Source organism: Coregonus clupeaformis, chromosome 14 (genome assembly GCF_020615455.1).
Source record: "Coregonus clupeaformis isolate EN_2021a chromosome 14, ASM2061545v1, whole genome shotgun sequence".
Lineage (NCBI taxonomy): Eukaryota > Metazoa > Chordata > Actinopteri > Salmoniformes > Salmonidae > Coregonus > Coregonus clupeaformis.
Window position 1 is genome coordinate 4,787,071 of NC_059205.1, and position 15,800 is coordinate 4,802,870.

At 40.7% G+C, this 15,800-nt stretch overlaps 2 protein-coding genes across 6 annotated transcripts in view; one reads left to right on the forward strand and one right to left on the reverse strand.

Annotated features, from left to right (window-relative positions):
• Positions 1-1,806, reverse strand: part of LOC121580614 (abl interactor 1-like) — a 44,491-nt gene extending 42,685 nt beyond the window's left edge. For 2 of the 3 annotated variants that reach the window (XM_045224633.1, XM_045224632.1), the window contains exon 1: positions 1,594-1,805. In XM_045224633.1, the coding sequence (XP_045080568.1) occupies positions 1,594-1,710 (117 nt within the window). In that variant the 5' untranslated portion in view covers positions 1,711-1,805. Of the gene's footprint in view, positions 1-1,593 lie in introns of all 3 variants that reach the window. The other variant, XM_045224634.1, reaches the window with a different exon arrangement.
• A 448-nt stretch (positions 1,807-2,254) lies between these two features.
• LOC121580617 (acyl-CoA-binding domain-containing protein 5) lies at positions 2,255-14,957 on the forward strand. 3 transcript variants are annotated; one of them, XM_041895585.2, is made up of 12 exons: positions 2,255-2,382; positions 2,721-2,841; positions 3,556-3,679; positions 4,838-4,910; positions 5,088-5,235; positions 7,042-7,263; positions 8,914-8,984; positions 9,125-9,296; positions 9,585-9,790; positions 9,930-9,983; positions 13,344-13,453; positions 13,748-14,957. In XM_041895585.2, exons 2-12 carry the CDS (start codon positions 2,763-2,765, stop codon positions 13,758-13,760), a joined length of 1,272 nt encoding a protein of 423 aa, XP_041751519.1. In that variant the 5' UTR covers positions 2,255-2,382; positions 2,721-2,762; the 3' UTR covers positions 13,761-14,957. The 3 variants fall into 3 exon arrangements, with proteins under 3 accessions (XP_041751519.1, XP_041751520.1, XP_041751521.1); XM_041895586.2 differs by lacking the exon at positions 2,721-2,841; XM_041895587.1 differs by lacking the exon at positions 2,255-2,382 and having other exon boundaries at positions 2,773-2,841; positions 3,556-3,576.
• The last annotated feature ends 843 nt before the right edge of the window (positions 14,958-15,800 follow it).

A 15,800-nucleotide genomic window follows, 5' to 3' on the forward strand; every position in this document is an offset into this window, starting at 1 on the left:
GAGAAATTAGAGATTATTAGATAGAGGCCTACAAGTTTGACTTGAAGCGGGATTACGTAAAACTAGATGTTTAAATTAAGTAGTTTGCCTGTCGTTACGGATTAGGCTTTTGATGGGTACTGTGTCCTTTTTTGATTTGGTTATAAAGGTGTTATAGCAAGCCTCATGACCTGTAGTGTTCCCCAATGACATCACTGATGAGCTATCCAACTGCACCGCTGGGTTCATCTGGATTCTACAATATGAAGTAACCGGTGGCCCCATTGGTTGCTCCTTCCATCTCCAGCTGTTCTGTGAGAGTCATTTAGTGTTTTTTGATTTCACATTTCTGGGCCAGCTGACAGTAAAAGGTTAGGCCAGGTGTGTGTAAACGATGGTGGCATGTTCTTAATCCAATACACAGACAATAATCCAGATTATTACAATGTAATCCATTTGTCTGGAGGAGAGGAACACAACAAAAAGTAGATGGAGTAAAGTAATATTACATTCTCAGGCACACTCATGGAGCACAAATCAAATGTGCAATTCACGTTTGAGTCTGAAATGTGCTTCATGCCATTTGCAATCCATTTCCACAATGTCAATCTGAGAGACAGTGATAACGCTAACATCTAGCAACCCGAAGGTTGCGTGTTTCAAATCTCATCACGGAAAACTCTAGCATTTTCGCTAATTAGCAACTTTGTAAATACTTACCGCTTTTTAGCTACTTTGCAACTATTTAGCATGTTAGCTAAGCCTTACCCTAACCCTAAACTTAACCTATCTCCTAAACCTAACCTTAACCCCTAGCCTAGCTAACGTTAGCCACCTAGCAAACGTTAGCGTTACCCACCTAGCTAACTTTAGCCACAACAAATTGGAATTCATAACATATCATACATTTTCGCAAATTCGTAAAATCTTGTACAATTGCAATTCGTAACATATTGTACGAATTGCTATTCGTAACATATTGTACGAATTGCAATTCGTAACATTTCGTACGAATTGTAATTCGTAAGATATCATACAAATTGTAATTTGTAGCATACTTTACGAAATGGATGATGGACATCCACAAATTAATACATACCAAACAAAACGTAACCAACTACTTCATAGGGTAGGGTCCCGGATTTACATGTACTATGTTACGTCTACCCCTGAGTCCAGGTTGTATAATGATGAAACGATTAAAACCCATTTGGCCTATTCGATAGCCTACCTATAAAGAGAATGCAGTCATTGACAAGCCTAGGTCATAACAACGACACACCCTCTGAATAGTCTCCAATAGCTTTGTAAATTGACATCAAATGGCTGGTAAAGAATGGTCGTAAGCGTGGCCAACCACCCGAACAGGGCTGTTATACGAGAATAGAGCTCGAGATGGTAACCACAGTTTAAAGCATAGAATGATTAGGTCGCCTTTTTTCTTTTCTTTTTTACATTGCTAAAAGCCTGTTTCGTAATTTAGATATCTGTCTAACGTTAGCGGTCTGGGGTCTGAGAGCAACGTTTCCTGTCCCCGGTTTCACCCAGTTCTTGAACAAATCCGACGAATTCCGCATATAATTCAACATTTTATCATTGATTTATTTTCCTTACCTGTACATAATTGTTTTCACAGTATTCTGCAACCCTCGATAGATTTTGGTAGCTTTCCACAAGCGCTCGTTTACCGGCCGGAATTTCTTCCTCTAACAACATTTGTAGCTCTGCCATCTTACATCCCTCTGCATTTCCCTCTTCCCTTTCCTTTCAATGAGGCAAAGCGATTATGCTTTTGGTGTGGCGAGAAAGGGGCTCCCCCGCCTGGTATTGTGAGATTTCTGGCCTCGATTTGATCACTGTTACATTTTACCGCGCTCTGGACTCATTGTCAACTGTGATTGGTTCAGGTACTACATCGATTAGTCCTGGATCAATTGAATTCGAGTGCGATTATGGTTTGTGAACCCATTGGTGATGAAGGGTGAACTACAATCGGGTCTAGTGACACAAAGTATCCAGTGTTCCATTGATGGCGCGCAGCTGTTGTTGCAATCTATATGCTACATTTTAACAGTTTGTCGTCGCGCGTGTGTATCTAATATATATGCTTTTTAAAAAGGTAGGCAAACTGTTGTTGTCCTAGTCAGCACTATATCTCACATATTAAATCCCACATTAAGAGAATTATGGGCCTTGTAGGAATCCTAAAGGAAACCAATTGGTGCATTGTGTAATTCGTGGTCAAAAGACACTACAACTCCCATGGCAACTTTGGGAATCATATGTTTTGTCGTGTTCGGTTGGACCGAATTTGAGAGGTCGGTATCGGAATAGTCAGCCTGGTTGCAGCCAGCAGGCTATATGTAGACAGCAGTGGGTTTAATCCACCCAGACATGCATAGGGTGAGTTTCTTAAACGTAACCTTCTATATATTTGTTTCTTCCTTTTTTTTTTTTTTTAATTCACTCTAATTTGAACATATGGATATTTAATGTTGAGAATGTTTATGCAACAACTAAATAGCTTAATAATTGCCTCAGGCGAAAGTAAAATAACAAGACTATTATGCATGCTATAGTATCCATAATACGGTAATCTTTACGAGGTGCGAGGGTATTAACAGGCCGGTTGATTTCAATGACACATTATGAAAGCCTGTTGAGAATAATTTTCATTTGACATTATTGCTGCCAAGCAACTTTGTTGTCACAGAGGTGACCGAATGTTAAATCTCTTTAAGACGTGAGGATTCACCGCCTGTCATCCTGGTTGTGACAAAGCGATGGAGCACGCCGAAGAAGACGAGCTCGAGACCCGATTTAATGCCGCAGTGCGAGTGATACGGAGTTTACCCGAAGATGGTAGGCTGATTATCCACTAATAACTACACTTGCCTATACATCAAATCAGCCACTGAACTGTGGGCCATGGCCTGCGACTGAGTAGCCTATTTAGCAGTAAGCCTAGCTTGTGCAGCATATGTCTGAATAAGCACCATTAGGGCTCACACTGTTGCCACCGTTTTAATTTGGTACCTGCTTGGTAGTGGTGATTGGCTTATATTCTCTGTGTCTTAGATTTAGCTTTAGGTTGGCTCAGAAAGCACACTGTAAGAAGTTCTGCTGTTCTTAAAGAATATAACTGCCTTATCAGTTTAAACTGTTTTACTGTTCGATACAGTTGCATTAGGCTACTCATCCATTGTTTATGTTTTTGTTGTCGTATGACTGAGTCTTTGTAAACAAACAGCCAATATCATGCCAATCTCATGGACTGTCAGTCCTTGCGTAGCGCTGTAGGCAGGGTAACTGATAGGCTGTTGAAATGACAGGTTGTGTCTTTAGAGCTGAAGATGGGCAGCTTCAAACATTAAAGCATTACATTTAAAAGAGAAGTCTATTTATACCTTCTGAGGACACACATTTGTTTTGTCAGTTGCAGTGAGCTCATGGTAATTGCTGCAAGTTGAGGGACCATGGGCTGCAATGTAACAATAATTCAAAGTATCATGTCAATCATCAAACTTCCTGACTCATCCTCTTTGTTCCCCCTCCTATCCTTATTTGCTCTCCTAGGTCCATACCAGCCGGCGGATGGTATGATGCTCATGTTTTATAGTTACTACAAGCAGGCTATGTTAGGGCCTTGTAACATTCCAAGACCTACAGGATACTGGGACACTGCAGGCAAAGCCAAGTGGTAAATTATGTTTAAGGACTGGGTCGTGTTCATTAGCGCACACCATAGCAAAACATTTTGCAATAGAAAAACGAAAATGAGTGTTTCTTATTGGACGTGTCCAGATAGGTATAGAACCTCCCCGCTTCACTCCATTTTGGATCACTTTCTTCCATTTTGTGCCTACTGAACACAACCCTGGTGAAGGGTGTTGTCCTAGAAATAGGTTATCAAATCAGATGAAAGACAATTTACCATATGTTAGAAAAAGGAAAATACTGCATGCCTTCAGTAAAACGCAAACGTTGACGACCTACTCAGACACATACGAGATATACCAGCATACAGCAAGAGCACTTCTGAAAGCGCTGCTCAGGGAAGCAACCCTTTGAAATGTTGATAAGACGGCAGAAGAATGGCACTGCGAGGCAAAGACAAAATGAAAAGTCTAAAAATGGGTTGGTGTTTTTGCCTCAAGGTGAAAGTTTTCGTGATAAAGGAATATTACTGAATCATTTGAATTGGGATATTATGGATATGCGTAACCCACAAAGCACAATAACCATAGTTATATTATATTGCAAGGAATATTTGCAGGGGATGTAGCTCAGTTCGTAGAGCATGGGTTTGCAACGCCAGGGTTGTAGGTTCGATTCCCACGGGGGGTATGAAAAAATAAATAAAAATAATAATAATGTATGCACTAACTGTAAGTCGCTCTGGAGAAGAGCGTCTGCTAAATGACAAAAAAAAAAAAAATGTAAAAAAAAAAAAAAAATGAATATTTGTCATTCAATCAATCTACCCATGGTAAAATGTGTAATATACCATACTACCATCTTATTGCTGTACAATAACACATTTATTAGCCACAAACATTCATATCAACTATTAAAACTCTATGTTCATTATTTGTGCTGTATGATCAGACCAAATTCTGAGAGATTTAATTTCAAATATCTGATACTAAAGTTCCCAGAGCTCTTCCTGGTTATGTCATGTGTTCAAGAAAAACTCAAGGCCCTATGTACTGCATATCTTGCATGGATCCATGGATTCATAATGAAATCCCAACTCTGAAAAAAGTATGTTGTTAGTCTGTCTCAAAATCATTGAGGTTATGCAGCATTTCTTTTGTCACCCGAGTTCATATGAGACCCAAACATTGTTTGTTGCCAGGGACGCATGGAACTCACTGGGGAATATGTCAAAGGAGGAAGCCATGCAAGCTTACCTCAATGACATTCAGCTGGTAAGCATTTTTACTATGTCATTTTGAATAAATAAAAGAAGAGGAAGCAACTGCAATCACGTATTATTGTTTTACCCTCCAGGCAGATTAATTTCTGTTTCATTAAATTGCTGAAACCACATTTATTCTTTATTGAAACACCAATATATTAACAATCAAATTGCCTCTTTCTGGAAGATTCTGGAGACTCTTCCAGTCACAGAGGAGGTGTCTGATCTGCTGGAGGCTCTTGGGGGGTATTTCTTCGAGGAAGTGGAGGGAGGAGTGGAGGAAGAGGAAGAGGAGGCCAAGAGGACCTACAACAGGCCTTTCGCAGCAGCTGCAGGTGCCTGGTCAAAATGGATGCTGTTTTGAGCACTGCAGAACTACACACCTCAGTTTCACTGAACACAACAACACAATACCCCCCAACACATCTAGGAGTACAAGTGTTATATGATTTATGTGTTTATTGATTATTAATTAACCACTCTCATAGTCTATAAATAGTCACTAAAGAGTCCATAAATTCACACAGAAGGAGATTGTTTCACCTCAAATAATGGAGGGTTTAGCTCCGAGGAAGATGGATCTCTCTCTTATGTTAACCTTTCCTTGCTATTAGCAGAGAAGGCCTTTGGATGAATATTTCATAGTCGCCTTTTTGTCTTTTTGCTCAGTGGAAATGCAGATGCTAAAGGGGTATATCCACAAACCAAAGATGGAAGGCAAGTGTTTGTGTGGTAGCGTTGGTCCTAGACGCTGAACTCCATTCGCCAAGGGTCCACAGTGAACTCATGTCAGTCATCCTCACCTTGTAATCAGCAACCAGTTCTGATGAAGGAAGAGAGATTGATGAGTGGACTGTTGTCTATGGCGACAATTAAAGGGATAGTTACCCATTTACCTCATATTATGTAAAAACTAGAAAGTAGTCTATGGACCCAAGAATCGGTGATATAAGATATGAGTTTGTCTACTTACAGTAGCTATAGTTTAGCATTAGCGTCATTGATTGCATGGTGCAAGCAGGACTCCTGTTAGCCTGCGCTAAAGAGCAAACCTAAAGGTATCCATACGTTTACTTCAATGTGACATTTTGGTGAACTGTCCCTTTAAGGAAATATGTGCAAATATGTTGACGGCTGGATGAGTAGAGAAGCTCTTCTGTTGTGTTTTGTGGCGTGGTTGATTGATTGATTGTTTTATCTTTGAAAGTGTCTGGTATTGTCTCAATAGTAGAAAAGTCTGTTGCTAATGAATAGCAGCCTATTTGTGTTAGCTGTGTAGTTGTGCTACTTTGTGAATCGTGGCATAGACTGCTAAATGTTGTGGCAATGTAGATGCAGTTGGTGTTATCTAGTGTAGCTCATTATAATTATAACGAGGTGTCTTATACGTTTTATTGCACTGCTCAGGCTTTGGGAGTCTGGAAATCTGGAAGGATATTCAAACCAAAGTCCCAGAAAGCAAAATAAATGGCATGAATATGACTGGCAAGGAGGAATGCAAGGAGGAAAGTAAATGCACTGATTTGGAGGAGGAGGAGGAGGAGGAGGAGGAGGAAGAGGAGGAGGAGGAGGAGGAAGATGAGGATGAGGAGGAGAAAGTGGACAGTGATGAGGAGGAGGAGAAGGAGGTGGAGAAAGTGGACAGTGATGAGGAAGAAGATGCAGATGATGAAGAGGAGGAGGAGAGAGGTACCACGAATAGTACATATCCAATTTTGAGCTGTTTCTCTATACGACAATTTAATTATGAATACTATGTAGCATAACGTATTAGCAAGCCAAACATGGTTATACTTATGACAGTGCTATAACTATGGGTAGCTATAAAGCAGTTCAAGCGAAAGCTGAGGACTGAATTTGACATGGTTTTGTATGTTACCACAAAAGAGAGTTCATGACTTTTATTTCAGAGATAAAACGTCCCTGGACCGTGGTTATATCAGTTTGTCACAATTCATACCATAACTGCTCTATATCACTATGAAACATAGGACTGGGAGGACCATTGTTATGTCAATGCTGTGTCATGTCAGGTTTATAACTATAATATCCTTACTAACATGCCACTAATTGATTGCTTCATTTTAAGTAGTATGCTAGTGTGGATATTGAAACAGAGCTTATGTCATACTGTCCGTTAGAGAGGAAGGCCCCAGGCCCTGACATGAGTCTGCTCAGGGTGAAGGACCGCAGGTGGAGGTCAGAGGTCAGCTCGTCCAACGGCACTGTGGAGCCCAGCGTCTCCTCCATGACCAACGGGACACACAGCTCCCTCGACAGTGAGGTGGAGGAGGAGGAACTGGCCTACTCAGAAGAGCCCCTACCGGAGAACCGCTACAGGCATCTGAACAGACACCTCAGTGGTAAGGACCGCCACCATAAACACCTCCAGTAGGTGGGTTAGTTAGTAGGACCCAACTGTAGGTACTGTATTTGAGAGCACCTGTAAGATAGACAGAAGGAGGGCTGTGGCAGTCATGACATTTTGTCAGCCGGTAATTGTCATGCAAATAACTGCCGGTCTCACGGTAATTGACCGTTAATTAACATAAACACATTTAGCATCTCCTGGCTTCCATGCATAGCCTACAAGCCACTGATGCAGACCTTTGGAACATCTACATTTAAAAAAGTCTAATAAATACATTTAATATAGCCTACACATCACCAAAAATGTATTATTTAATTTAGACAGGTTTAAAGAAACATGATATGAAGAAAATGTAGCCTATTTCAGAAGAACTGATCTGGCTATGCCATATGGCTGTGAGCTACACTAGTTCATTTAGCAGACAAGATTTGCTTAGAATTCCGTGGCATTATTTTTATATTATTTTATAGTATGAAGAATACAATTGAACATAGCTGAATGATAAATAAAATACATTTTCCCAAACTATTTCTGAGTGCGCACATGCAGAGTAGGCTGCCCTGTAATTTGTCGTATAAAAAAATATTCTGCTAATGTCTCCAGGAATATAAAGTGTAGTAGAATTGCATGAAATGTGTTTAGACCACATTTTTCCCATGCAAAGAAAGAAGAAACGTATCTGATATAGCCTAGGTCTACTCTATACACACTCAGCCATGCATTCAACTCTTTTTTGCGAACAGTGATTGAGTTATATTATTAGCCTAAATTATGACTATCCAATCAACTCATCACATTACGAATAGTAGTCTTTCTTACATAAGTCTGCAAATGTGATGACGCATGGAGTGCTTTTACTATAAAGGTGCATTTTTATGGTGAAAATGAGCTTCCCCATACTTTAAACGTACTTTCCGCCTATGTATTCCATGTAGGCTACACCAGTTGTAAAGCGGATTAATGTGCTTAATGTTAAGAATTTAGCGATAAATATAGCAGCACGAGAAAGCTGGGATCCTCTTTTCTTAAATAGTGGCCTTTCAAAATTCTGTTTTCACACGTGATTGCATAGCCTATATAATTGTTGCAACATGAGGTCATGGGCTCTCATGAAATGTTTGATTTTCAGTTGCATTTGCATTGATGTCAGAGTGATTAGAGGGACAATAGAGCGCAGAGTGCCAGGCCATTAGTGACTGGCCCTTAGCAAGTTTGGCAGGCTACTAATGACCATCAGCGGCATCAGAGCACAGTTTTGGGTAAGCAGTTTTGGGTAAGCAGTTTTGGGTAAGCCTAGTTACCATGACCGCTGGTGTGGTGGTAATACGGTCACCGTAACAGCGCTAGACTGAACCGGCATATGAACGGACACCTCAGACCCGCCACCATAAACACCTCCAGTAGCTGGTTTAGTAGGACCCTTTCTGTAGGTATTTAAGAGCCCCAGTTCTGAGAGACGGTACAGGCATATTAACAGATGTCTCAGCGGTAAGATGGAGTCAGCTGGAGTTTGGATTACCTGACCTATGACCTACCATAGCCGTGGGAAGTAGTGGTGCTGAGGGGGCTGCAGTACCCCCTGATAAAACATTTTGGTCAATAATCTGGCAATGATGTGGTGTGCTTCGTCCCCTCCGCACAGAGCGTCTTCGAGCCAACGACTCGGACAACGAGGAATTCTGTGACTCAATGGAACATTTAGCCATGGACGAGGTAAGGCGTTAAGAAACGTAATGTGCTTGCTCCAGCAAATTAGAACTCGCTCCCGCCCATCTATTCATTGGGTTGGTTCGTTTTGGGTTATGACAATGCAAAAGGAGCGCTCCCATGATTTTGATTGGTTGTCTTCACAGAAATCGGGAGTACCGAGGGCACACTCCTCCGAGACAAGGGCAAGTCAAGTTAAGAGGAGGAGTCTTCAGGGAGAGACCCTGGATGAGGACCTGAGTCTCCAGGAAGACGCCCCTCACAGGGAGGGGCTTCATACAGAACGACGGGACAGTTGCTGGTCAATGAGTGGAATAGGTGGGTCTGTATGGTCTTACTGTTTAAAAGAAATCATGATAAAAGTATAATCGGTGGCATTTGATCCCTTGATTGACTTGAAGCCTTTTTCCTGTGCTTCTGGGCTTTTGTTCGTAAAGCGTCTCAGAGTGGTAGTGCTAGGATCCACCCAGTCCATTCATTATAATCTCAAAGGCCAAACTGATCCTAGATCAGCACTTATACTCTGAGACGTGGTGATGTCTTGTGACTACAGGCCTCGAAGTCCATAGAGTAATGCTTGCTCACTGCCCATTGTTTGTGGTATAGGTTCCAGGTCATCGGGGCGAGGTTCCGGGTCACAGCTTTTTACCAATGGAAATGCAGCAGAGGGCTGGGTTATGCAGAACAGGACTGAGGCTGTTGCCAGCGGTAACCTTAATGAGCACATCGCCATGGCGCTGACCAGGCTGCAGGAGGACATGGCTAACGTGCTTCAGAGGCTGAACACTCTGGAGGCCCTGACCACATTACAGGTGAGACCACGGTCTGAAAACCAGAGAGATAAAACAGTACTTTTTTAATGATATTTTTTCAAAGATAAAACTGTATCACAGTACAGTCAAAAATTCGATCTGAATCACAAGTCTACATTTTGTGTCTGTTCATTTTCAGACTAGATCGCTTTCTCAGGCTAGACAAGATGACTCCTTATCCCTAGCAAGAAAGGTATGTGCTTCTATCTAACTATACTGAACAAAAATATAAATGCAACATGCAACAATTTAAACGATTTTACTGAGGTACAGTTCATATAAGGAAATCAGTCAATTGAAATAAATTCATTAGGCCCTAATCTATGGATTTCACATGACTGGGCAGGGGCGCAGCCATGGGTGGGCCTGGGAGGGCATAGGCCCACCCACTGTGGAGCCAGGCCCAGCCAATCAGAATTAGTTTTTCACTTTTTCATCACATGACTATTGGTTGGTGGCCTGGTGGTTGGGAGCTTGGGCCGGTGGCCGATAGGTCCCTGGTTCGGGTCCCCGATTTGACTTGGTGGGAGATCTGTCGATGTGCCCTTGGGCGGGTTGCTTGACCCTGGTTGCTCCTGTGGGTCGCTCTGGATGGGAATGTCTGCTAGATGACTGAATGTGATGTAAATGTTGAGCGGCTTCACTGCAGGTAGATTGTATGTTTTAATATACAATAAAATACAGATATCCATCTGTTGGTCACAGATACCTTTTAAAAAAATGGGCCTCAAAATGGACTTCAGGATCTCGTCACGGTATCTCTGTACATTCAAATTGGCATCGATAAAATGCAATTGTGTTCGTTTTCCGTAGCTTATGCCTGCCCATACCATAACCCCACTGCCACCATGGGGCACTCTGTTCACAACAATGACATCAGCAAACCGCTTGCCCACACGACGCAAAACACGTGGTCTGCGGTTGTGAGGCCTGTTGGACGTACTGCCAAATTCTCTAAAACAACGTTGGAGGCAGCTTATGGTAGAGAAATTAACATTCAATTGTCTGGCAACAGCTCTGTTGGACATTCCTGCCGTCAGCATGCCAATTGCACGGTCCCCAAAAATATGAGACATCTATGGCATTGTGTTGGGTGACAAAACTGCACATTTTAGCAGATGCTCTTATCCAGAGCATTTTTTAAATTTATTTTTTCATACTGGCCCCCCGTGGGAATCGAACCCACAACCCTGGCGTTGCAAGCGCCATGCTCTACCAACTGCGCTACACAGGGCCCACACGGGTAATGACCATGCTGTTTAATCAGCTTCTCTATATGCCACACCTGTCAGGTGGATGGATTATCTTGGCAAAGGAGAAATGCTCACTAACAGGAATGTAAACAAATTTGTGGACAAAATTTGAGAGAAATAAGCTTTTTGTGTGTATGGAACATTTCTGGGATCTTTCATTTCAGCTCATGAAACATGGGACCATCACTTTACATGTTGCGTTTATATTTTTGTTCACTGTATTAATTCTTAAAAGTCTAAGCTGACATATGGAATTGTTTTAAGATTGTCATACCATGAATAATTTAGCTATTTCATTTTACGACCCCTTTAGGTATAAAGAATATATACACTACCGGTCAAAAGTTTTAGAACACCTACTCATTCAAGGGTTTTTCTTTATTTTTACCATTTTCTACATTGTAGAATAATAGTGAAGACATCAAAACTATGAAATAACACATATGGAATCATGTAGTAACCAAAAAAGTGTTAAACAAATCAAAAAATAATTGAGATTTGAGATTCTTCAAATAGCCACCCTTTGCCTTGATGACAGCTTTGCACACTCTTGTTATTCTCTCAACCAGTTTCACCTGGAATGCTTTTCCAACAGTCTTGACGGAGTTCCCACATATGCTGAACACTTGTTGGCTGCTTTTCCTTCACTCTGCGGTCCGACTCATCCCAAACCATCTCAATTTGGTTGAGGTCGGGGGATTGTGGAGGCCAGGTCATCTGATGCAGCACTCCATCACTCTCCTTCTTGGTAAAATAGCCCTTACACAGCCTGGAGGTGTGTTGGGTCATTGTCCTGTTGAAAAACAAATGATAGTCCCACTAAGCCCAAACCAGATGGAATGGCATATCGCTGCAGAATGCTGTGGGAGCCATGCTGGTTAAGTGTGCCTTGAATTCTAAATAAATCACAGACAGTGTCACCAGCAAAGCACCCCCACACCATAACACCTCCTCCTCCATGCTTTATGGTTGGAAATACACATTCAGAGATCATCCGTTCACCCACACCGTGTCTCACAAAGACACGGCGGTTGGAACCAAAAATCTCCAATTTGGACTCCAGACCAAAGGACAAATTTCCACCGGTCTAATGTCCATTGTTCGTGTTTCTTGGCCCAAGCAAGTCTCTTCTTCTTATTGGTGTCCTTTAGTAGTGGTTTCCTTGCAGCAATTTGACCATGAAGGCCTGATTCACGTAGTCTCCTCTGAACAGTTGATGTTGAGATGTGTCTGTTACTTGAACTCTGTGAAGCATTTATTTGGGCTGCAATTTCTGAGGCTGGTAACTCTAATGAACTTATCCTCTGCAGCAGATGTAACTCTGGGTCTTCTATTCCTGTGGCGGTCCTCATGAGAGCCAGTTTCATCATAGTGCTTGATGGTTTTTGCGACTGCGCTTTAAGAAACGTTCAAAGTTCTTGAAATGTTCCGTATTGACTGACCTTCATGTCTTAAAGTAATGATGGACTGTTGTTTCTCTTTACTTATTTGCGCTGTTCTTGCCATAATATGGACTTGGTCTTTTACCAAATACGGCTATCTTCTGTATACCCCCCTACCTTGTCACAACACAACTGATTGGCTCTAACGCATTAAGAAGGAAAGAAATTCCACAAATTAACTTTTAAGAAGGCACACCTGTTAATTGTAATGCATTCCAGGTGACTACCTCAAGAAGCTGATTGAGAGAATGCCAAGAGTGTGCAAAGCTGTCATCAAAGCAAAGGGTGGCTATTTGAAGAATCTCAAATATAAATATATATTTTGATTTGTTTTAACACTTTTTTGGTTACTACATGATTCCATATGTGTTATTTCATAGTTTTGTCTATTCACTATTATTCTACAATGTAGAAAATAGTAAAAAATTAAGAAAACCCCTTGAATGAGTAGGTGTTCTAAAACTTTGGACCGGTAGTGTATAAAAAAAGAATTTAATAAAATATTGAATTTGGCCTTTACTACTATAGCCCATAGAAACGCATTGAATAACACATTCATAAATGGCAAAAAAAACTGTCCAAAAATAAAGCATAAGGAAGAAGGTTTTGAATCTTCTGTCTAACTATTAAATAATCGTAAAAAAAAAAAAAACAGGATTCACAATGCCAGGAATCATACTGCATTCACAATGTCAGAATCATACTGTATTCACAATGCCAGAATCATACAGTTTTTTCCCCATTGAATATCTTAAAACGTCTACACATGTAAGAAGAGAGGTTTAACATTTATTTTGTATACTCTTTAATGTCAGCAGCAGATGAGAGAAATGAGAAGTTGTCTTTTTGGTTTTCCAGAGTCCTTCGTGGTGGCCTTTTCACCTGTCTCCTACCACTGTGGCGTTTACTACTGTCTGGCCTTTGATTTCTCATTGGCTGGTTCAGATTTACCTGCTACGAAAGAGGAAGTGAGTGTACTGTGTGTTCTATACTGTATGTCATCAGTGCCCTGTGAATCAGAGCCATGTATAAATATATAGAAAATATCTCTGTATATGCCTCAGTTGTAAATGTGCTTATATCGTCAACTGTTGACGTCAGTGTTCTATCTATGTCATAGGTGTCCTAACCTTGTGCAGAATATGTGCACCTTTAGGTTAGGGGACGTCTACTTTATATGTTGTCAGTTACCAGTTTGTCACATTGAATCAATACAAATCAGCTCATTATAATAATGTGTTGTTCAACGTTTCTCTTTTCAGAAAGATAAACTGAGGATCGAGTGGGTTATCCAAACAAGCCAGACTCTTAAGAGAATTTGCTCTACTTTTGCACAGGAGTTATACTTTTCATTTAAATTCTCTACATGCCACTGTTTGGCACTGTACAACAACTGTACTTGTGCAAGAGAGAGGTGATTTGTAATACATAATTCATAATTTATTTTTTATTTAAACATTGTCTGGATTTATGGGCACAATAGAATGTTTGCTTACCACGTGACATTTTTTAAATATTATTTTGGTACCCCACTAATGCCATACAATATTGTAACTTCATGGACCAGTTTCCCTGATTCCTATTGGAATAAAAAGCACTTTCAATGCTTTCAATGAGGATTCTCCATTGAACATGTGTTTTAGTCCAAGAGGTAGGCTCTTATAGCTTAATATTACTTAACACATGACATAGTGACCCACTAACTTGCTTGATCATTCACTCAAATTTAAAACAGGGTGCTTCGCAATATATATTACCCCTTTCTCACTTAGAATGACATTAATGGTTTTGTTTCTCAAAAACAGGAAATACATGAATGTTTGTCAAACGTACACTCATAAAGGTAGTGTACAAACAAAACATCACAAGTTTTACATGGGGGGGATCAAGACGTAATAGATGTATTGATGTGGTGTTGAGGTCCATGAATATATTTTATACTGTATTTATTGACCATATTAATCATACATACTGAAGTGTACTCATACTTGACATTGATGTTGATTAATAACCTTCCACTAACACTAATGGATTAAATATTCATATTTTATTCCCAATATAGGTAAATATTTCAGAATGTTTAGCAAAGAAATCCCAGAAGACGGCTTTCATTAACACAGTGGGATTAGGAAGGTTTCTGTGTGGATCAAAGGATTAACATTATTGTGCAATATCTGCTGTCTATTATCATTTGCAATAAGCCCAAAATAATTCACTTCCAGAAAGAAATCCTACAGGGTTTGTAGGAATGTTTTATTTTCCTAATCTTATTTCTCTATCTCTATTTTCTTCCTGTGAACACATTGTGTAATTTATGAGAATTACTGATAGAAAACAGGACTATAGTGCAAAATATTGTATTTATAGTATTTCATTATACTACAAGAATGTATCTAAGTAGCCTACTGATGATTATACAATTATGTGCAGAGATGCACTTGCAAGTTGCAATAAAGCATTGTTCACACTGCAGGCCTTAATGCTCAAATCAGTTTTTTTCAAATCTGTTTTGGAATACTGACTGTCCAAACAGCAAGTTAAAAGTGGCCAAATTTAATTTGTGTGTTCAGACAGCAGTCATTTACTGACATGGCTATACTAGTTGTCATAGTAACCACGGGTGTGTGCGCAGTGGCGTCATTATACCTCAGTGAGTGGTGTAGACTGATTGGGGGAGGAGCTCAGGGCCGGCCCGCCCATTAGCAGGATGGCGGCCGTCTAGAGCGGCAGATTAACGAGAACGGCATTCTCCGAGCTAAACTGACCAAGACGCACCTCCAACAACACCTCACTTAATTCTGCCCCAAAAACAATGAACACTTCTCTCACCCAGTTGCATATGAGCTATTAAGCTGAGCCCTGATGCCGCCCCATGGTAAGTAGCGCTCACTCTGCGAAAGGCAGGGGCGGAAAATATGTATCGTCCATGCCCAGCAAGCCTCCCCATGGTGCTGTTGGAGAGACCCAGCCGTTGCAGCTCTCCACTATGGAGCCAGATAGCTGCCAAAAGGTTGAATGTACGTATCGTTAGGATCGTAAGAAAATCATTATGTAAATTGTTAGGATCGTAAGAAAAGCCATGCGTGAAACGTGAAACAATGTTACGATTACGGACTAACATTTTAGGATTGAACAAATCTTGTGTTGCAATTCTGATGTACAATAATACCTTTCAGAGTTTTGGCAGTTTCATCTCGCCAACAACAAAATGTACACCAAACGGCCTGTGAGGAGTGCTACACGAACAAGCATAAAACACAGTATAAAAAAAAACAGAAGTCAGGGAAACCGGAAAAAACGTATCCTGCACGTTTT

Excerpts from the sequence above, each read along its gene's own strand:
- LOC121580617 (XM_041895585.2), top strand. The coding sequence starts at position 2,763 with ATGGAGCACGCCGAAGAAGACGAGCTCGAGACCCGATTTAATGCCGCA. Across the intron at positions 4,911-5,087 it reads ACCTCAATGACATTCAGCTG|ATTCTGGAGACTCTTCCAGT; the intron begins GTAAGCATTTTT and ends TCTTTCTGGAAG. Across the intron at positions 8,985-9,124 it reads AACATTTAGCCATGGACGAG|AAATCGGGAGTACCGAGGGC; the intron begins GTAAGGCGTTAA and ends TTGTCTTCACAG.